We start from the raw sequence: 22,686 nt of genomic DNA on the forward strand, positions 1-22,686 counted from the left end.
GTTAGGCAACAGTTTCCTCTAAAAATGATGACACAGAGGGAAAGAGGAAAATGGTGCCCATGGTTCCTTTTCTAGTTAGTCCTGACTCGTCTGTAAACTGAGGTAAGTTTAGTACACAGGCAGAGTGAAATAAAACAGATAAGTTTCTTTTGTGCAGTGTTTTCAGTCCTGGCATCTACACACAAGTTATGAAATATGAACTGGGTAATTCCAGTGGTTCCATACCTGAGTTAGATGCTTTTATGTTTTGCATACTAAACTGACATTGCACAATACAAAGAATAAAAAGGTAATGCTAATCATCTAAATTTTTAACATTCCTTTATCTAAAATGCTGTTAAATAGCAAATTAAAAAACACCATGACAAGTTAGAGAAAAATTGCCAGAGAATGGAAAATGCTTTATATTTTAGCCTCTTTGAAGGCACTTTCTCTGCTTTTTAAGCAAAGGGCCCATATTTTCATTCTGCACTGGGACCTGGGTTATATCGTAAGCCCGGGTTTCAGGGATATCCAGGGCATTAATAACCTTCTCAGCCCTTGGGAGGGTTTGAGGGGCTGGGGTGGTGGACCCTATAAACTACCCCCTACCTCTTGCCCTGGCATCAGGCGACCCTGCTGCTGTACTAGGATCTGAACCTCCAAGGTGGCCATGAAGTGAGAGAGTTAGGATCCCCCCAGCTCCTTGGTCCTACTCAGAAGACCATCTCTGCTGGAAGCTCACTCCTGTGAAAGTTTTTCACCAGGACCCCGCTGGACCTGACCATGCATACAATCCTAAGGAGCCCAAGATGACCACTCAAGAACACTATGAGTCCCTCTGTTTGCTCCAGTGTCTTCTGTCTAGGACCCGGTCCTGCCTCCTGGGGACAGTGCCCCTCACAACACTCCAACACAGCCTACAGCTCTCTCCCTGGCATCTCAGCCCTACTCCCTGGCTGCCTCTGATTTGGTTAGTTTGCCTATCTCTTCCAGGCAGCACGGGGCAAGGACTACACCTGCCTGCTCCACCCTGGACCCCAAACCCCAGCTCATGGCTGGGCAGATTCCGAGCCCACAGGGGCTGACTGGAGACACCCATACAAGGAGACACTCACAATTAGGATGTGTTTGGTTATTTGGTGCTTTTTAAACTTCAAACCTAAGGCTTATGTCAGTGAAGCAGTGGATTCCAGACACCAGTGGTGACAGCAACTAGGTTAGATTTTTGTTAAAGCACGTGAATGAGAGCACCAAGGATGCTTTAACATAGTGTTAAAGGAGCAGTTCATTATTAATAGCCTGGGCAGATATCTATAAGTATTTTAAAAATTAGTAATTTTTTAAAGAACAAAAATACAAACTCCTTCACTTTTCTTTTCTCTTATTTTTTCCTACTTTTCTTAACTTTTCTTCTCCTTATACCTTTGGTTTTTGACCTGAATACTAGCTCTTTTGCAGGCAGAAAGTAGAGAATAAAGTAGTTAAGTGATTGCAAAGCTTTCCCCATTGATTATATCTCTATTATAAAGATTACTGATGACGTTTTAAATAATTTATTTGAATAGCACTAATTAAATCTTCTCAAGGTGTAAGGCAAAAGAAAAATATTTAACATTTTATAATGATCAACATCGTAAATTTTTTACTTTCCCTTTGCTAACGTCCATACTAAGCCATCCTCTGAGATGTCCACCTAGCTATTTTATGAGCAATTTGGGGAAAGAGCACTTCCTCACTCATGTGAGCATCAGTGGCCCTAAGCCCACATCCACTTCAGTTCAGTGTGGCAGCTTGAAGAATTTTTAAAATGATGCTGAATCCTATCCTTTGAACTTTTAAAAATAGTGTTTCCCCTTAAACCTGATTATTCTGAAGCCGCATTAATTCCGACTAGAGAAAGCAGTGTCCAACAACACAACAAAGCGTGGCTTTTGTAATGAGCAGCTCCATAAGTGGAGAAGGTGACGTGACAAAAATCACAATGGACCTCTAGCAAACGGAATTTTCCTGTTTGCAAATGACTTTTTCTTGCCTTGGCCCAACGTCCTTGACTGATGAGTGTCCAGCTCATCATGCAAACCCGACAAGCCAATTGCTAAAAAGATCCTTCTCATTTCTGCCAAGAACCTTTCTGTAACAGTCTGTGAAATAAAAACTCCACCGCAGAAGGCTGAATCGGCACCAGCCGTGAGATTAAGTCCAGAGTGCAGTGGAGGTCCCTGCTACAGAACGCCTGCTCCGAAACACCACCCCAGGCCGGACAAATCGGGAGGGGGCAGGCCAAGGGGGATAATGCCCCCCAGACCCCCGGGGAGGGACCAGATGGGATCTAATAGCTCTTTTCTACTACTAATTTCTATGATAATTCTGAGTGGCCACATGGCATATGTATTTTTTTCTTAATCTAAAGACAGAATATCAGTCAATGAAGTGACCAGGATTTTAATGAAAGGTATTTTTCATGAACTGTATCTATTCACACGTGGTATTTCTCACCCACCCCTTGCGCCCACCCTCCAGCAGCGAGCCACTGATGGCAAGGTTGGGAGAAGTAGAGAGACAGAGGTCAAACACAATATGCTTATAATCATTATCATTACTAATTAGAAACAGAGAAATCCTGAGTTGTGTTAGGTCAGATGTGTTTCGAAGCAATTTTATGAAGTCACCTTAATTTTCTTATCATCAGGGTAAAATGAAACTTTAAATATGCGGTACCTCCAGTGCCAACCTGATCAAATGGCTGCTTTTCATGGTTCTTGGCTCCAAAAGATTTAAAGATTACAGCAGGCCAACAAATGTTGGAGGAAAAATAAAGAATCACACTAGTGAAATTTCTTCTGTTTTTAGAAAGAAGATCAGAAATGAGAGAAGGAGGTACTCAGGATTTGGGAAAATGACAAAAGGATTTCTAGCCACTGTCACTGGCGAGTTCAAGCACAACTCTGTTGAGGGTGCCCTTCCTATCCTCCCAATCAGACACAATGTCCCCTTCCCCTGACCTCCTGGGACACCATTTGTGCTTCTCCAGTGGCACCTGTCACGTTCTCTGATTTATCAGCATCATTTCCTTCGTGGTTGCTTCTGGCAGGTGCTTGGAGTGACGCCACTGCATCTTTTCAGCACCCTAACTTACACGCAACGGACTGCAGCAGACAGGGAAGGAGGAGGAGAGGGGAGGAGAATGAACCTGGGGAGAAATACCCCTGGAGAATGAGCATCTCATCACGGGTGCTGTTCTCAGCACAAACTTATGAGGCTTGATTATGAAAATCAACTCTTCCTAAGTTAGATGTGGCACAAAATTACATATGAAAGTATGGTATTTTATGATATAAGAAATGGTATAAAATCACACTCTTTCTTCAACCCAGACTGAAAAACATCCTTTTTCCCCTCTTGTGCCCAGCTGTTAAGGCTTACCTCTTTGCCTGAAGTTGGATGCTGGGAAGGTTAACATGTTACACACTTAACTTAAAAAAGATACAAGCTCTGGTAGAGGGGGATGAGGCACTTGACGGCCCGGCTGGCATTGATGCAGGTGGCACAGATAAGGCTTGGCAGTAGCTTCCCACTCACGATAGCTCCATCAAACAGAGGCCCAAAAAACGGAACCTGTCAATGCAAAACAGAACAAAATCAGAAGAACACTTAGTATGCAAAAAAAAAAAAAAACAAAAAAAAAAAACAGTGAAAGGTGAACCAAAGACATGAGAACAGCTGCTTGATACATCTCAAATCTGTCGGGACCACGCACGCTGCCACCCACAGAGTGGGCACTGGATGTAGGGGACCCAGGTCCAGGGGCTTTCGAATCAAGCCAAGCAGGGTTGTGCCACGATGCTCCTCTCCTGCAAACTTATCAGCTAAAATTCTCATGACAGATTGTGACCTTGTTCTTCTCTTCTTTCTTGAGCTGTCACTTATGGAAGCGATATTGCTCTTTCTGAGCATTTCTACCATGTGGATACACTCCAGAGCACACAGCCGGGCCTCATGGTACACCCGCAGGCTGGCAACCTTCTGAAACCAGTTTTAGAATTAGCAGTATTTTCACATGGATCCTAATGTATGTTGACTCTTAAAGGAGATGACACTGTCTCGGCTAACAACCACAAGGTCCTCCTTCTTGAACCTTCTTCCCTCCATTTCAGAGACATCACATTATTCACATTTCCCTTCTAATTCTTTAACAGAGACTTGGCTTTCCTTCACCCCTGTGCCACCCAGGGTTTTGGTGCCTGTCTTTTTTTGGATTTCTTTTTCTTTCACTTTTTTTTTTCCCTCTATTTGAATTTCATAAACTCCATTCACTACTATGGAGACTGTAAGCTCCATGAAGTCAAGAATAGGGTCTTCCTTATAACTCCTATATTTATTCTTATCACTTACTTACTCATTTGTTCAAAAAATATTTTTTATCTGACAGATACTGTCCTATTGACTTGGGACACAGCAGTGAATATAAAGAAAAAAATTCCTGATTTCATTGAGCTTAGAACTTATTGGAGGTTTTAGAGAAAAAAACAGTATAAAGACATCAAATATGTAATATGTTAAGCATTAAAGTGGGCTTCCCAGGTGGCACTAGTGGAAAAGAACCCACCTGCCAATGCAGGAGATGTAAGAGGCGGGTTCGATCCCTGGGTCAGGAAGATCCCCTGGAGGGTATGGCAACCCACTTCAATATTCTTGCTTACAGAATCCCATGGACAGAGGAGCCTGGAGGGCTACTGTCCATGGGATTGCAAAGAGTCAGACATGACTGAAGCAACTTAGCACGCACACACAGGTAGTAAAGTGCTAAGGTGAAGCAGAAGGCAGGGAAGAGCAATAGGCCTCTTTAGGGGAGAGTCCTTCAGTTAGAGGTCACATGGCCAGGGGGCTGAAGCCGAGGGCTGGACCGAGGGAGGGAGGGCTGACCTCCAGTGTATGAGGACGGCTGATAGGAGAGCATTCCAGGCAGAGCAGCAGCACACATGATGCCCTGGGTGGGGGCGGAATCGGTATGTTTCAGCAACAGTGAGGAAGCCTCAGTCTGGCCGGAGCTGACCTAACTTGGAGATGATCTTTGCAAATGAAGTGATCAGGAACTTAAATGCCCAAGTCAGACAGGGTGGGATACATGTTTGTATACTCGGGGTGGGGGCAGGGATAAAGCATTACAAAAAGATGGGGGTAAAGGGGGGCCCCGTGAAGAGTAATGGCAACCATGATCACAGTCTCTGTGAAAGGAACTTTGTTAAGTTACAAAATTATGTTAGAGTAAGACGTCAGGATGGGTAAGGCAATGGCAACCCACTCCAGTACTCTTGCCTGGAAAATCCCATGGATGGAGGAGCCTGGTAGGCTGCAGTCCATGGGGTCACAAAGAGTCGGACACGACTCAGCGACTTCACTTTCACTTTTCACTTTCATGCATTGGAGAAGGAAATGGCAACCCACTCCAGTGTTCTTGCCTGGAGAATCCCAGGGACAGCAGAGACTGGTGGGCTGCCATCTATGGGTCGCACAGAGTCGGACACGGCTGAAGCAACTTAGCAGCAGCAGCAGCAAGACGTCACGAAGAAAAGACAGGAGAGGAAAGCTTCTACACGTGAGGGAAAGGGCATATGCGGAAACATCAGGGATCGGGGACCAGCGAGATGTGGTTTTCCATGACACTCCCCCCGAGAAGCTGACTTGTTACCCTGAGGTCAGAACTGCCTCGGCACTGATGGACGGGACCGTCCCTGGAGACTTACCACTACAAACACCACTGGCTTCACCCTAAATCCTGCCTACAAACCAAGGAGGACGGACGTATTCAAGGGCTTTTCATGAATATCCATCCCCCAAGTAAACCTAGAACTATCAAGAAAACAATGAGAGGATCAAGTGCCAGACTGGAAATAACCAAGAGCCAAAATGAGAGGTCAAAAGGGAAAGCAGGGACCTCTGTGGTTATTCATAGGACTGAAGGCTCCAGGGATGCTGGTGCACAGATAGGCAGGGCCCTCTCGGGGGCATCTGCACATGAGCAAGGGCTTCCCTTACTAACCTGTGTGCCACAACTACTGAGAAAGAGCTCTAGAGCCTGTGCTCTACAACAAGAGAAACCACTGCAATGAGAGGCCTGAATACCATAACTAGAGAACAGCCCTCACTCACTGTAACTACAGAAAGCCCGTTTGCAGCAACAAAGACCCAGTGCAATCAATCAATAAATATAAAAAATAAAAGATTTCATTTGTTCCTCTCTAAAGCTCTTTCTTTCTAAACTAGATCTGTGTTTCTGATCCATATCATTTTCCTTCTTTTTTGATGAATTTATTGCAACATTTCTTATAAGGCAGGTCTACTGGTTACAAACTGCCTGACTTTGATTTGTCTGAGAAAGTATTTCTTCTTTCACTTTTGAAGAATACAGAATTCTATCTTGGTGGGTGTTTTTTTTTTAACACTTGAAATATTTTACTCCACTTGCTTCTAACTTGCATGATTTCTGGCTAGAAGTTCAATGTAATTCCTAGGCTGGAGCCTCTAGACTTATTTTTGTCCTCTGGCTTCTTTTAAGATCTTCCTGTTATTTTCGATTTTTGTCTCTCTGTGCTGCTTTAACAAAGTACCGTAGACTGCTGCTGCTGCTAAGTAGCTTCAGTCATGTCCGACTCTGTGTGACCCCATAGACAGGCAGCCCACCAGGCTCCCCCGTCCCTGTGATTCTCCAGGCAAGAACACTGGAGTGGGTGGCCAATTCCTTCTCCAACCATAGACTGGGTGGCCTATAAACAATAGAAATCTATTCCTCACAATTCTGGAGGCTGGAAAGTCTGAATTGGATGGCTAATAGATGGATGGCTGTCTTGTCTCTGTGTCCTCACATGCAAGAAGGGGTAAGGAAGCTCTCGGGTCCTCTTCCAAAAGGCCACCAGTACCACTCCCGAGGGCCCCTCTCTTGTGACCTAATCACCTTTACCCCTACCCCTAAATATCATTACACTAGTGGTTAGATTTCAAAACATGAATTCTGGGGTGTGAGGGACACAAACATTCTGTCTGCAACATGTAGCCTGAACGTGGCACATCTGGGTGTCATGCTTTCATACTTATCCTCCTTGGTGCTATCTGTGCTTCCTGGATCTGTGGTTTGGTGTCTGTCTTCAATTGGGAAATTTTTCACATATTGTAAGTGAAGGGAAAGTCACTCAGTCGTGTTCAACTCTTTGTGATCCCCAAGACTGTAGCCCACCAGGCTTCTCCGTCCCATGGAATTCTCTAAGCAAGAATACTGGAGTGGGTTGCCATTCCCTTCTCCAGGGGATCTTTCCAACCCAGGGATCAAACCCAGGTCTTCTGCATTGCAGATAGAGTCTTTACTAACTGAGCCACTAAAATACATGTAATATAAAAATGTATTTAAGTTACCATTTCAAATATTTCTTCTGTCCTTTCTCTTTCTCTTCTGGTATTCCCACAAGGTGTATATTACCCTTCGTAACTGGGGCTTTCCAGGTGGCTCAGTGGTAAAGAGTCTGCCTGCCAATGCAGGAGACACAAGAGATGCAGGATTGATCCCTAGATTGGGAAGATCCCCTGGAACAGCAAAAGGCAACTCACTCCAGTATTCTTGCCTAGAAAATTCCGTGGACAGAGGAGCCTGGTGGGCTACAGTCCATGGAGTCACAAAGAATTGGACACGGCTGAGGGACTAGGCATGCATGCACCCTTTTTAATTATCCTGCAGATCTTGAACACTGTTCAGTTTTTGTGATCCTTTTCCCCCTTGGCATTTCAGTTTTGATATTTCTACTAACATATTTTCAAGCTCTCAGTTCCTTTCTTCACTCATTCCATTCACTGATTAAGCCATTAAAGACAGTCTTCATTTCTGCAACTGTGCTTTTGATTTCTACCATTTCCTTTTAATTCTTTCCTGGAGTTTGCATCTCTCTGTTTCCATTACTCATCTCTTCTTGCATGTTGTCCATCTTTAGAGCCTTTAGCACATTCTTTTAAATTCCTGATCTGATCATTTCAAAATCTTTGCCTTATCTGAATCTGCTTTTGATGCTTGGTCTCTCTCTTCAAACTGTGGGTTTTTTGTGTTTTTTTGCCTTTTAGGAGGCCTTGTGATTTTTTTTGTTGAGACTGATTTACATGATACGCCAGATAAAAGAAACTGAAATAAATAGACCATTAGTATAAGACTTGATGTTTGTCTGGCTAGTAGTTAGCCAGTGTTTATGACTGCTGTGTTTATGGTTTGCTGAAGTCATAGATGAAGGCATCAGACTCTAAAACTTGCTCAGATGCCTGTGTTTTGACTTCCCTATTGTGTCTGGGTTTCCCTAGAGATTTTGCGGATAAGGTCTCAGATGTGCAGCTCTTTTGGATGCTTCCCATTACTATACAAAAGCCCAGCTGATGTTGTGATGAGGTGCGGGGGAGAAGTGTTCTATGGATCTGTCATAAGGTCCCAGCTCTAACCTGAAAAAGAATCCAGTAATCAGTGAGATGGATCTATAATTTTTTAAAAAAATCATGAAGCTAACTAAACAATAAAAATCCAACCACAACAAACAGTCAAATAATGAACTTCAAGTACAGCACAGAAAGTACACATCTAGTCCTGGGGGCAGTGGGCCTGTGTCCTGCTCACGGACAGGTTCTCTGGGCTCCTAGCATCCTGGCCTGCCTTGCCCAGATTTAGCTGAGGGCACATGCAACCACACGCAGGAGCTTCAGCAGGCACGTGGGTGCATGCTGAGCGGTCAGAGAAGAAGGCCCTTCCTGCAGAGGTCAACTGGGGCAGAGGATGAAAACTGCCCACTTTCTGACACACAGCAGGCTCTTCCAGTGGCTGCTCACACATTTACACAGGCTGACTTTCGCCAAAGGAGGAGGGGAAGACAAAGACGGGAAGATGTAAATATCAAAGACCAGCTGGAAAAAGGGAAAACAATGCAACTTTTGGGGAAGATCAATTGAGAGGGAATTCTTAATAGCTAAATTGTTGTGAAAGATAAAACAGGAGCTAGGAGTTAATAATGGGCCATAGATTTTTTTTTTCCATCTGTACTGAAGCTTATCTTATAAATAAGTAAATGTTCCTTATTATTCTTTGGCAGCAGTTTTTGGGTGACTCAGACAGTCTTTCAAAACTGGACAAAAGGAATAATATAGATCCCTTCTATCCAGGGAATTCCTCTAATTAGGAGTGGCAATGAACTAGAGAAGAAATCTGATTTTGATGTAACATCTGCAAATGACAGCTGCCTTTTCACAAAGTTCCCAATGTCATTCCTCCACCTAAAAACCTCCCAACAACAATAATAATAAATTACCAAACCAAAACATATTGCAGTTATCCATTTAATAACATATTTAGTGAATTCTAGTTGTTCAGTATCTTTAATTATCTTTTCAAAACAAATAATCCTTTACATATTCAAAACTAAGCAACTCACCTTCCTTGAGATAGTCCCCAAAGTATTTGAAAATGTATGACTTAACCTCAAAAAGGACATTTGGCTGGGGTTGAGATAAATGTTTAAAAATATTTGAAATATTGAAACTGCACATTTGAAACAAGAAGAAATTTACACAACCATGTTATAGTCAAACACATCCCCTTTACAATAAAGTCACCCTAGGAAAAGATTTCCTTCCAAAAATGGGTGCCAGCACTGGTTACTCAGGATCTCACTTGTGCAAATGCTCCTGTGGCTTCTGGTGCAGGGGCCCTAACCAGCAGCCCGAGTACATAGCTTGCTCCCAGTGAAGGTCCTGGGTTAGCTGTTTTCCTGGACACACACACACACACACACACACACACACACACACACACACACAATAGCTCCTGAGCCTGCAGGAGAGCCACAAACTACAACAGCAGCCTCAGGGCAACTTAGAGAAAGGATGGGCATCTAGGAACGGGAGGCTCCAACAAGGCCCTCTCCTCTTAAAGGGGTGCTTAGAATCCATGGAAGATGGATGCTCTCCAACCTCATTGTTACAACTGAGGAAGCTAAGGTCCAAAGATGCTGAGAGACTTGCCCAGGACACCCTTGCTGCGGAAGCACAAGGACTGGAACTTTGGGGTCCCAGCTCCCATCCTGTTACCCACTCCTGCCTGTGCTTCTCAGAAACGATTGAATCATCATGTTTTTGTCCCAAGCCCGTATCTACCAGGGCCAAGTAAGGAGATCCTGGAGAACACCAACGTGGTTTGCAAAAATGGACAATCTGCTTGGGGTGACAAAAAGGACCCTTCCTCAAAGCCTCGTCTTGTTCTAAACTGCTCCTGGTCAAGGCTGCGTCGGCTCATCTACCCTTTGGTCAGACAGTCACCAGCCAATCACTAAGGTCCCTGGAGAGAAACATAGCAAAAATGCTAAAAACGTACCTTCACAAATTCATACAAGCAAATGAACACCCATATTGTTCTGAGTTCCCCTGTTGTTTCCAGTCACTGGAAGAAACAAAGTAACACGGGTACCCCCTTGCTGCACAGAGGTTTTATGAACCACTTTCCTGCAGGACGAATTGAGTGTTTTAACAAACCCTGTAAATCTCACATTCTGCCCGGGTGTACGTCTTCCCTGACCACCAACTTAGAAAAAAAAAAAAACACCACAAATTCGGTAATAGCATATTTCTTTTCTGTGACTAAAGAGGCGATGTCCACAGTATGGGAAAACCTGAGCAAACTATTTGGCCAACCCAATATGTTGCTAAGCACACTGATTTTTCGGTAAATTTATACGTTTTAAAGTTGGATGAAAAGCTCGAGAAGGGAGCAGACCCTCTCAGATCCCTGCCTCCAGTGAGCATAGCTACGCTCCTGCAACTTACTGTTTTGTAGAGGCTGTATTATGAAGGCAAGGCGGGTTCTGCCAGGCACATAATTTGTATATTTAAGGGAGGTGTATGGATGAAAAAGCGAAATATGTTCAATTTCAAAGGCCTTGGAAGCAGCGCTGTCTGTGAGCTTGTATTACAAACAGCCCTGCGTTATTACACAGGCTACTAATGAGGCCCAGTGAATGAAAGTACAATTTGAATATGCATGACTCTGTCCAGTGAGCAGGACTTTTGTGTACTGATGAGATTTTTTTTTTCCTTTTTCTTTTTCCCTCCTAAAAAAAAACAAAAAGGATTAAAATTATTCTTAGGGAAGTATGGCTATCCGGAGGCCAGTATAGCATACTCAGAACACAGTCACACCAAGTTAAGATGAAAGATACAAGTCCTCCACAGATGCTCTGATGTGGTCATTGTGGAAAGTTGTACACATCCTTGTCCTTCAGAGAAGGATCGTTCTTAACTTTGAGCAGCTGCATCGTGACAATTTCTTAGCAAAAATATTGATTTTGGTGGCAATCCCTAAAAGTGGGCAAGGTTAAATAAACCTTTCAAGCACAAAGCCTCCCCTTCCGTGGTAAGGCATGCTGGTTAAAAGACTGAGGAATGGGTAAATTATTGCACCAAATGGCTGAGAATTAATCTCTGCTGACTAGCTGTAATCTAACGAGGCGTCTGTGTCCCCGGGAGCCCGCAGAGCGTCCCTGGCGGTATGTGTAGTGTGTCGGGCCTGCCTGACACCCTTTGTCCCTGCTCCCAGGCGGCCTTTCCCCTCATTGTCCGTAATATCCTCATGCATCTGGGACACGTGGAATGCATTCATACTAACAGACTTACCATTGTTTTCTCTCAGAAGCTTTGTTGAGCAAAGACTGCATCGTGGTTACTGATAATTATATTGCTTAATTAATCAAGACAAAAAAAATTTGCAAATCATTGCCCGGTTGCCAAGCAGGGAGATAAAAAATGACAACAATACAAGCTGAAGCAATATAACAAAAGTAACAGCTATCTGATCAGAAATTCTTATATAATGAAGCTATTAATGCTAAATCGGTTAATGTTAACATTGCTCCAGGTGTCTCTACTTAGATGCAAACAAAAAGGCTAACATTATGGATATAAAAGGCCAAATGTTGCCATGGATTCTGTAACCTGATAGAGAGGACAGCCTTTTCATTTGATTAGGGAATGCAATTTAAATACCAGGGACCGAAGCCAAACAAACAGACTTTCCCTCCACAAGCCTCTCGCATTCACCCTGAGGTCAGTGGTTGGCGAACAAAAGGTCAGCCACACTTGCCCTGGAAATGTCTGGATTAATTTTATTACATTGTAATGGTTTGTCCTTTAAATGTGAGGATAGCAGTAAATTTCCAGTTGGCCATTATTCTCTTCTTTCCTTTAGGCCTTTTGAACTGAAATATTAAGAAAGCGATTTGCTCGATTCATCTTGTCAGAATTTATGGCCAAATTTATAAAACTTACATATTTTTAAAAGAAATTTTAAAAGGTATGATAATATTTGTTTTCATGCACTATCATACCTTTTGAAAATCACTTTGACACTATAAAGTGAACTGAAATACCTTTTATAGCCTTAATTTGCTATAAAAATAAAGGTGACATTTTTAAGACATTAAATGACATTTTAGAGGGCCATGTTGAAAATGAACTAATAGAGCCAGTTAATCCATACTAAATATTAAAGAAACACATTTGCCAGTTTGGAAAGCCACAGGATACTAAATTTATCAGTTGTCTAATATTAAAATTTTCAGTTTAATTTTTTAAATTAATGTCCTTGGACACATGCAAATGTTATTAGCAGTAAGAGCCGTTTTCTTATACAGAATTGAACACTTCACACACACAGAGACTTGGACCAAAGATCACACAAATATTTAATATGAAAAACTTTTGGCATCTTCACTCCTTGAAAAGAAAAGAGGGTTCTCTTTATGTCAGGCTCCTCACCAGCCAGAGTGGGGACTTTTCTGAGTTTAGGAGTTGTCCCAGTCATTATTTATTCTATTTTCATGGTAGCAACTATAACAAAAAACAATAATAGCAATAATAATAAAATCTATTATTATTCTCATCATTATCAACCCTTAAATAGCTTTTTCCTCTGGACCAGGCACTGATTTAAACACCTTTCATTTCTTAGCTCATTTAATCTTCACAACTTGAACACTTTTAGGTTATAAATCCCAGGAAAGCTTTGCCTCTTATTTTTAAAGCTGAAAAAGAGTATATTTAGAAGAGTAACTTTTAGCTCCTGCAGGAGGACAATATGGAACGGAAATGACAGTTGTATTTAGTATTAAGCCGAGGCATGTGTCATTCTCTTGAGAAGGAGAGACAATACACTGAAGGTTTACTGAAAAGACTAAAAAGCCCACCTTGGATTAATAATTCAAAAACAAAATCAAGTCACCGTACAAAGCGCTGTTAAATCACCACTAAAGGCAGGACAAGGGCGGAATCAGAAGCCAATATAGGTCCTGTGCTCAGGATCCCCAATGGTTTTGGCCGTTCGCATGATGGATACCCAGCTGAACCGATCGGGTGGGAAGACGCATTCATCTTTAGAGCCCCAACATAGACTGAGCCTCAGGGGGGCCCGGCTCTTTAGGACTTTTCCAAGATCCTTCAGGACTGACCCCCGTTAGCAGCAGCAGAGGCAAGGCTGGATTCTCTACCCAAAGTCACCCATAAAATGCTGGATGTGACATGGGGCTCATTCAGATCTTATTATTATTAATCAAGATGCCCCAGACTTTCAATCATTTCTTTATATTACAAAGTCTTAAACATGAAAAGCATTTAAAAAACCATACATGTTTTTACAATGTAATTTTCAAAGAATCTCAGCAATAAAATACAGAATTCTGTGCTTCTGATGAAAGAGTGTTTGAAAAACCCCAATTCATATTTAATTCCTATACAGCACACGTAATTCATGTATGTGTCAAGTGACCCCTTTAACATATCGATTAACGCTGTTTTTCAGTAACAGGGAATCATATGGTAAACCACTGTACAAGCCACAAGAAGAATGCGGTGGAAACATACCTCGGGTTTCTTGGTTATCGCGATAAAGAACATGTGATTCTTCATGGGGTAGATGATGATTGAAACATCTCCGAAGGCGGTGGGGATGATCCCGCTGCGGTAGTCCCTGGAGTGCTCAGACCAGACGATGTGGACTTCGTCATTCCCCAAGTGACGGAGCTGCAACGGCAAATTGGCTCCTTATTAATCAGAGTGATCACAGCACTTTATGAAGGGTCGTGGCTTACAAATTGAATTATTATACTCAGAGGCAAAAATAATTCACCACCGAAAAAGGCTACAGCACTGATGCCTTCTATGAAGATTTTTAAAAAAGCACAAGTGCACAAAAACAAAACAAAAAACACACAGCTCGCCTTCCATGAAACACACTGGAACCAAGAGAGGCACGTAAGCATTGCAGGTACATGTGGCTGGATGGGGACGGACCTTTTCCAGGATTTGTTAAAAATTTTATTTTATTCCTGCAGCAAAGCCTGATGCTTTATGTGGCTGAGTGTAGTTCTACACAATGGACAGTATGAGTCTTTTATTCCATATTACAATAGAGCTTCATAAGGCTCTTAATTCAATGATGATTAAGAAAAAACGATGCATATAAGAGAACAGAAGCCATTATAACACAATCGTTACCAAATGTATAAAAACCAATTTAGGACAAACTTTTAAGAAAAAGTATATATAATATTACCTTTGTCTAAGAAACTGGGGTTGCTGCTGCTGCTGCTAAGTCGCTTCAGTCGTGTCCGACTCTGTGCGACCCCATAGACAGCAGCCCACCAGGCTCTCGCGTCCCTGGGATTCTCTGGGCAAGAACACTGGAGTGGGTTGCCATTTCCTTCTCCAATATCTAGGGTTACTTAAATTTAATAAGAAACTAATATGAAGCACCAGTACCTGGCTTTGAAAGAGTGCCTTACTGCAGAGAAAAGTCTGTTCACATGTACATTTTATTCTATCTTTCCACTAACACTCTGAGATTACCTTTATGTAGTCCAGCAAGGAGGTGAGGGGGCTCAGGAAGGCGAGCACCACTCCCCCCACCACCACAGGTGCAGAAGCAGCGTGGAAGCTGGGCGGGGGCTTCCAATCCATGCACCCCCACTGCCCATGGCCATCCAGGCTGCGCCCCAGGGCAACAGCTCTGTGACAGCACAACTCCCCTAGCTCTCCCATTTTTACACAAGAGGCCATGCAGTCCAAAGCTGACGAGTCAGAAACTCCTGGCCTTTCTGAGGAGGGCTTCCGGTGCCTCCACGGAAGGGACCCTCTGAGCATCCGTCAGGGCACAGCGTGGTCCAATGCAAGAACACCCTCCCCGGAGATCCTGCACAGTGGCTGTGCGTCTGGGGCTGGAGGAGTGCAAGTGAGCTCCTGGGGGCAGCCCTGGCTATGTGAGTCAAGAAAACTCGATCATAAAAGCTAAAACGCTGGCTGAAATTGAAGTCCTAAACCCATAGGGACTGGCTGCTGAGATCCTAGGATGCCTACTGAGAATGTGAATCCTCGCCCCCGCACACCTGCCTATGCCCGTGACACAGCCTGCCTTGTTTGCGAACTTATTTAACAGGTGAGCCCTGAGAAGAACCAAAGTCAGAGGCTCTTAATAAAATAGAGATGTCGTGTAAAATCAAGCATTTTGTCTTACAGTATAAAAAAGGATGTTCTCAAATACTGTGTATTTAAAACATGTTAATATACATGCAATTTCTTTATAGACTCTCTGACCACAAGGGGAAAACCCGAGGTCACCCCAGTAGGCCTCCCTTCTCTTCACGAGGTCATAAGGGAGACTGGTTTCCTGTAATGCCTGCTTCTTCCTCCCTCTGTCATACCTCTGGGGACCACTGTACCTTTGCACCTACAGTGAGGTGAGGTTCTAGCTCGGGTGGCCCACACGTGAGGTACTTGATTCAGCTGTGTCTGAACCTGGTCTCTGGGACGCACACTTTACTGTGAGTGTTGAACACGAGGTGTGATGGGTGTGGAAAAATTCAATGACATCCACAACTTGCTAAATGTAAAATAACCCAGCACATAAGTTTTTCCTTCTCCTCCTCTCTTACATATAAAGACTAGAAGGGTAGCAGGCAAAAGTTGAGGCTGATCCCTTATGTAAACAGTTTAAAAAAAAGACCCTGGGTTTTCATAGTAACTCTAGGCATCTCTCTACTTCTAGATATCCATTTTCCTTTCTTTTTCCCTTTCAATTAAACATGCAAGGAGTTCATGACACACTCCTAAAATTTACCCTTTTGGAGTCAAAACGTAGCAGTGGCTCACCAGCGGCATAATAAAGGTATGTTTTTGAGGGAAATCAGAGTTATTTCAGATGGAAACTTTGGGAGGAATTTAGAGCAGGAGAAGGTAACTGAGGGCAGGGGCTGCCCGGGGGCACACATCTGCCCTGCTCACTCCATAGAGAGAGACAACTTTCTGGGTAGTTTTGTGCCCCTCACTGCAGGGTTGGCACATGCTTCTGAACGGGATCAACACATCCACTGAACAGCCTTCCTGCATGGTCGTCCCACCAAAGGTCAGCACCCTAGAACCTGCGACAGCTCCCTGTCCAGACTCGTGAGTCGCAAGGCATCAGCTCTGAGGTGATACAGTGAGGATTGAAATTTTTGCAGTTAACCTCCCTTTTCTAAATTAGGTAACTTGATCACATAACCCACGGAAGTCTCCTGGAACTTCCCTGACAGTCCAGTGGTGAAGCCTCCCCCTTTCCAGTGCAGGAGGTGCAGGTTTGTTCCCCGGTTGGGGAACTAAGATCCTAAATACCCCACGGCCAAAAAAAAAAAAAAAAAAACCAACCCAAAAACAGAATAAAGACTTTAAAAATGGTCTACATTAAAAAAAAAAAAAAAGGATTTTCTCCCAATTCTGTTTACAACTGTATCCTTAGGATGGACCAAGGAGGATGAGGTCACAGGACCAGGTCCACACTTCAGGGGTGGTGACACCTCAAGGGGTCAGGACACAAGGTTCACCGTCTGAAAGCTGCCTTCACTGTCATTTGCCTCAGACCTCCGCACAGTCATAGGTTAATTTGCCAACGCGCAGAATTTAGAGCTGAGGCTGTGGAACTGGTTGCAGATATATCGGGCGTGGAGAGCAAGGACGCACCCTCTTCCGGCCACGACAAGAACGTGGGAAGCAAGTGCAAGTAAGAGTCACTCGGCCAGACTGTCAACCACATCAGAACACCCAGGAGTACCCCCAGAAGCTTCAAAGCGCCACTCCGTCTAAAGGGGCTTTCATTACAGAGACGTCACTATGTGAGTTTTGGAGAATCCCAATGACGGGCCCTCCAGGGAGAAACTTGAGCCCACGAGTCAAGTTGATGGGAGTGGTGTGTCGTCTGCACGAGCCATCCTTCACGCCAGCTACTGCTTCAACTGCACAAGAGGCTCGACAAACGCTCGGGTCCTGAGCCTTCAGAAATCAGTGCCTGTCTTGCCACTTCTCACCCTGACAGGGCTGTGCAGACCCTCTGCCGGGGGCTCCTCTGCCCGCTGCTGCCAGGCGGCGCCCACTGCTGACACTGGCCCTGGTACACACCTAATGGGCTGACCTCCTTTCCCGACTAATTGCATTACGTCGCCAGCTGGCTCCAGAAGGAGTCGTCTGTTTGATTGAAGAATTCCTGCTCCTCAGTGGGCCCGGCTGCTACTTTTACTAAGTAACAGGCAGCCCTGACATCCCCATTGTTCAGCCGACAGTGTGCCCATCCTAAAATCTAAGTTTTATTTGTAAATTAACCAGGAAACTTCCTGCCAGAGCAGTGCTGCCTGGAGACTGATAATGTGGGCCTTTCATCCCCTCCACTCGTCCTGTATCACTGCCAATTTGTTTTTTATGCGCTGGCCAGCCTCGGGCTATAAAAGCCTTGTAAGACATAAGTGCAATTATAGTCCTGGAGTCAAATGAATTGGACAAATCCAATAGCACAGCTCTGTCCCCACTCTGCAAACCCCTACAGCAGTTAGATTAGCTGTGAAAAATCTAATCGGGCTGGAGCTAACGAATTTCTGCGGTGAAGGATCAAGAGTTCAGTATGGGGTTGCCACCAGATTGCAGGGTTGAAAAAGTGGCCCCGTGACGGGGGCAGAGGAGAGCATGAATCACTTTAGAATTCTGCAGCTCATTTTTAAGCTGTTAGGGACAATTCAGTCAGAATGAGATGAGGAACTGTGGGGCCGCTGTTCTCGTGACTGATTTCTGGTTGAGCTGTGAGACGTCCTGATAGAGAGAGTTTGTCACTAACAATGCTAAATCTTGGAGCAGCAAAAGGGATCAGCTGTATTTGCCTGATTACAGTAGGGAACCTCACAGCCCAGCCAAGCCTCAGAACAGGATTTATAACAGGGTGTTTTTATCAAGAAAACACTGTCTTTTCTCAAAAAAAAAAGACAATCCTACTTAGGAAATAATTCTTTTAAAAGTTTAAAATATAAAGCGATCTTGTAACGAAACAATTTTCAGTCATAAATAAGAAAATCATAGACTATGGTGACGGACTTGCAGAGTAGCAGCGATTTACATGGTAATAAAAAAAATGATGTGTGGGTCTTGCCTGAGGCTTCCCAGGTAACTCAGTGGTAAAGAATCTGCCTGCCAAGCAGGGGATGTGGGTTCGATCCCTGGGTCAGGAAGATCCCCTGGAGGAGGGCATGGCAACCCATTCCAGTATTCCTGCCTGGAGAATCCCATGGACAGAGGAGCCTGGTGGGCTATGGTCCATGGGGTTGCAGAGTCGGACCAGACTTAGCTACTGAGCATGCCTGAGAATCTTGCCTAGGGTCTGGGTAATCTGAGATCACATCTCTGTGGGCAGGGTCCCATCCACTAAAAACACCACCACCACCAAAACCTAAGATGTGGAGGCAGCTCCCTAGGCCCCGAGGAGCCAGTATGTGGCCACTGAAGGAAAGTCAGTCATGCTCTGCACATCGAGACCCCTGGTCACTGTGGGAGGAGTCTGATCATACCCTGATCTGACCACTGAGGTCCCCTGTGGGAGGAGTCTGATCATGCCCTAACCTTATCACTGAGGCCCCATGAGCACAGCCACCTACTGTGTATGTGGTCTGGATGGCCATGGCCGCAGTGATGAAAGAGCAAAACCACAGAGAGAAGAAATGAGGCAGGTACAGGGAAGCCCACAGGCCAGTATCAATCACCCACCTAACGGGCCAGAAAGAAGAGTCCACCCAACCAGTGGGCAAGGATGAGGGCTGCTGGGTGCCAGCTTGGTGCTCAGCAATTTTGCAGGCATTGCCCACCCACTGCCCAGCAACCCTGGGACATGAAATGTTTTTAATCCCATTTAATAGATGGGAAAACTGAGGGAACTGGCTGACGAAGGAAATGACTACACACTTGGAACCCTGGCTATAGACACCCCCCTGCCACCTGACACAACACCGAACTGCCAGTCTTAGCTTCAGAATGGTCTGCTTTCCACCCTCCAGGGGCTGCCTCAGTTCCTAGGATCCTTGTTGGAAGAGAGGGCTGTCAAGAGGGGGTTCCAGGCTCAGTCCCTGGCACCACAATCTGAGGCCCAGGTGTTCTAATCTGGAAACACAGACATGGGTTAGATTTCTAGGCTTCCTCCCCAGAGTAAAACGTCCTCTTCTCTTAGGGGCCCCCTCACTTCCTGCTGGTCAGCTGAGGTGTTCAGCCTGAAGGTTAGAACGCATGGGAGGCCCTCGAACGCTGACTCCCAGGTGGAGGATGGAGGTCTCCTCTGAACTCGAGAGAAAACTGCCTGCAGGCCCCATGCTGATGGAGAACAGGAGTTGGGGCCGTGGGCAGCAGCCCACCTGCGCTAGCCATTTTGCAGATGGTCTGCCAAGTGACCCCCTTTGGCAGCCCTGGGGGGGCGCCAGCCTTCTCCAACACCAGCCGTAGAGGGTCCTTACGTCAGATGACCTTGGCCAGCCCGAGAGGTCAACAGCATAACTTTCTCTCAGTTAATAGTCACGGGAGAGATCCAAAGTTAACAACATCGAAGACGCTTCCTTCATCTCCATCCCAGGATTTAAGACTTATACGACTGACCGATCATCCTGTTATCTTTATCTAGTTTGTGCCAAGCAGGATATTTCAGATTAATGGCAGAGGTAGCTTGAGGAGAGTGACCCTAGGGCTGTGTCCAGAGGAAGCCAGTCCCCATGTGTGTGGCGCATCACGGACTTTGCTCTGTCCCAGGACAGCCAAGCGTGGTCCCCAAGGAGGCTCCTTACCTTTTTGGTGAGCGAGTCGTCTGAGTCTGACGGCATCCGAGTTGAGACGTGGAAGATGACTTCCACGGTCGAGGTAGCGTAGTAGGGGGCGGTCTGGCCCGTGCTGCCATTGCGCTGAAGCCCGCCCATGAACCCACAGTGGGTTGACAGGTCCACCTGATGCAGGTCACAAGGGAAAAGAGTGAGGACAAAACAGGAGCTGCTCTTATTCACTAAGCGGGAATGTGTTTATTTTTTTTTAATCCAAGTATTTTCACTTTTATAACTTTCTGCTTATGAACAATTGTAATACAAAGTTAGATTAAATTAAATATTAAATAAACGTTAACTCAATAGTCTGTAATGACCTATATGGGAAAAGAATCTAAAAAGAGTGGATATGTGTATGTGTGTGTGTGTGTGTGCTGCCGCTTCAGTCATGTCCAACTCTGTGACCCCAAGGACTGTAGCCCTCCAGGCTCCTCTGTCCATGGGATTCTCCAGGCAACAATACTGGAGTGGGTTGCCATGTCCTTCTCCAGGAGATCTTCCCAACCCAGGGATCAAACCCGTGTCTCTTAAGTCGTCTGCACTGTCAGGTGGGTTCTTTAAAACTAGCAGCACCTGAGAAGCCACTAATTCACTGTGCTATACACCTGAAGCTAACACAACATTATAAATCAAGTATACGCCAATAAAACTTTTTTTAAAGATAAAAAAATTAACAATGAAAGGGCTCCAAAATCCTACCTACTTTAAAAAAACCACTAGCAAAGGTTTGATGCATATTTCTTCACCTTTATTCCCCCCAACACATAAATGTGTCTGTATGTAGAGACATGCACAGAACTCCCTTGTTGATGGATCTGCGGCATTTCTGCTTTCTCCAACAGTCCTGGTGTGGTCAAACCAGAAGGAGCATTCAGAGCAGTCTTTCAGGTCAAAGGGTACAAATGTTCCCAAATTTAATAGCCACTCCTAAACTGCCTTTCAAAAGGGTTGTTCAATTTATACAGCTGCCCAAAGTCTCTGACTCATAATTCTTTTTCAGGCTAAGGGATGAATGTTCTCTTCTTAGTCAGTAATTAGATTATCTTTCAATATTTTGTTTTTACTTTTCATAAACTCTTCCTTTAGTAAAGCACCTGTGGTAACACAACTGAAAAAAAATAAACAGAAGTATTTCTTCTGTGCCAAAGACAATCAATATATGCACTGAATTAATCTTCTAGTCTTAAAATGCTAGTTAAGAAATGCTTAGTTTAGAAATGGGAGTTAAATACTACATATATTCCATGACAAATATGGAATCATTTTATTAGTAAGAAGAACAATTTACTGAAAGTGTAATAACTATTTCAGACTAAAATCTTCTTGACAGAAAGTACACGGTCTTGACCTTGATGTGTTCTTATTCTGTCTTCATCTCCTTATCAGTCCCTTTGCTAAATGCTCAGCTCTCAGAGGTAAGTCTCACTTAGGCACCCAGAGAGCTCCCCACAGCACAGATGATCAAGAAACCAAAACAAAAGTAATGAAAAGTAAGAAAATTATTTCAGATATGTTAATTTCTATTTTATATTCTGGATTCTTTTAGAATATGTTCTGGAGATGTATATGTGTGTGTGTGTGTGTGTGTGTGTGTATAAATGTATGGATATCTTTCCATCAGAATATCATTTAGCCAAGAAGAAACAAAATTTTAAAATATCAACCACCCTGGGGTCCACCTGAAGGAAACAAGTTGGTAGCAAAACCATCACAGCTATTGTCAAGTCAACTTTTGACTTCAACTCTTCATTTTTCACCCATAAGTCACTGATTTCTTCTCCAATTTCCATATAGGGACCAAAGTCATTGCTTCCCTGCCCATGTCTGTCTTCTCTTACTACACACTGTCTACAGTTGGGAGAACCAAGCTGACTATTCAATTCACATAAAAAACAAATGAAACAATATTAAGAGGAAAGTTAAGGGGGAACAAAAGTTTATGTAGAAAGTATGAAGAAAGACTACCACAAGAGGTCAAATTCTATACACCCTTCAACTCCAGAACTTTACCCACACTATATATGAATGTAAAAACACATACCATCAACATCTAGCTTACATACGTCCTTAGATAGTGCTGATGGGCAAACATCTCCTAGATGAAATTAATTACCTCCCATCCAAGTCCAGCAACAAAGTCTTCATACGCTTGGCTTCCCCTTTCATTGGAAAGGATCGAACACTTGTCTTCTTGACCTTCGGCAATGTAAAACACTGCAATTTTGTGCGTTTCACGGCTGTGAATTTTTAGGTTGGAATTAGAATTCTTATGCATAAAGTTTGGTTTTATTGCTGCCACATATACATCTGCTATACAGCTGACGTTTACCAAGAACTTACAAGGGATCAGGCACTGTTCCAAGAAGGCTCAGCACACGATCTCATCTATCCTCGCAGGCGCCCTAAGAAGACAGGTCTTGTCACCACCTCCTCGTAGAGACAGTTGAAAGGAGGCACAGCAGGTGATACCGCAAACGGGGGGCCAGGAGCTGAGGCAGGG

The 22,686-nt window shown here is 44.1% G+C and overlaps 1 protein-coding gene across 9 annotated transcripts in view; it reads right to left on the reverse strand.

Annotated features, from left to right (window-relative positions):
- RALGAPA2 (Ral GTPase activating protein catalytic subunit alpha 2) overlaps positions 1 to 22,686 on the reverse strand; it is a 277,106-nt gene that overhangs the window by 74,966 nt on the left and 179,454 nt on the right. For 7 of the 9 annotated variants that reach the window (XM_069547852.1, XM_069547851.1, XM_069547846.1 and 4 more), the window contains 4 exons: positions 22,300 to 22,423; positions 20,157 to 20,312; positions 13,906 to 14,064; positions 3,470 to 3,597 (listed from right to left, as the gene is read on the reverse strand). In XM_069547852.1, the coding sequence (XP_069403953.1) occupies positions 3,470 to 3,597; positions 13,906 to 14,064; positions 20,157 to 20,312; positions 22,300 to 22,423 (567 nt within the window). Of the gene's footprint in view, positions 1 to 3,469; positions 3,598 to 12,707; positions 12,877 to 13,905; positions 14,065 to 20,156; positions 20,313 to 22,299; positions 22,424 to 22,526; positions 22,589 to 22,686 lie in introns of those variants that run through there. The other 2 variants (XR_011248179.1, XM_069547853.1) reach the window with 2 other exon arrangements.

Source organism: Ovis canadensis, chromosome 13 (genome assembly GCF_042477335.2).
Source record: "Ovis canadensis isolate MfBH-ARS-UI-01 breed Bighorn chromosome 13, ARS-UI_OviCan_v2, whole genome shotgun sequence".
Classification (NCBI taxonomy): Eukaryota; Metazoa; Chordata; class Mammalia; order Artiodactyla; family Bovidae; genus Ovis; species Ovis canadensis.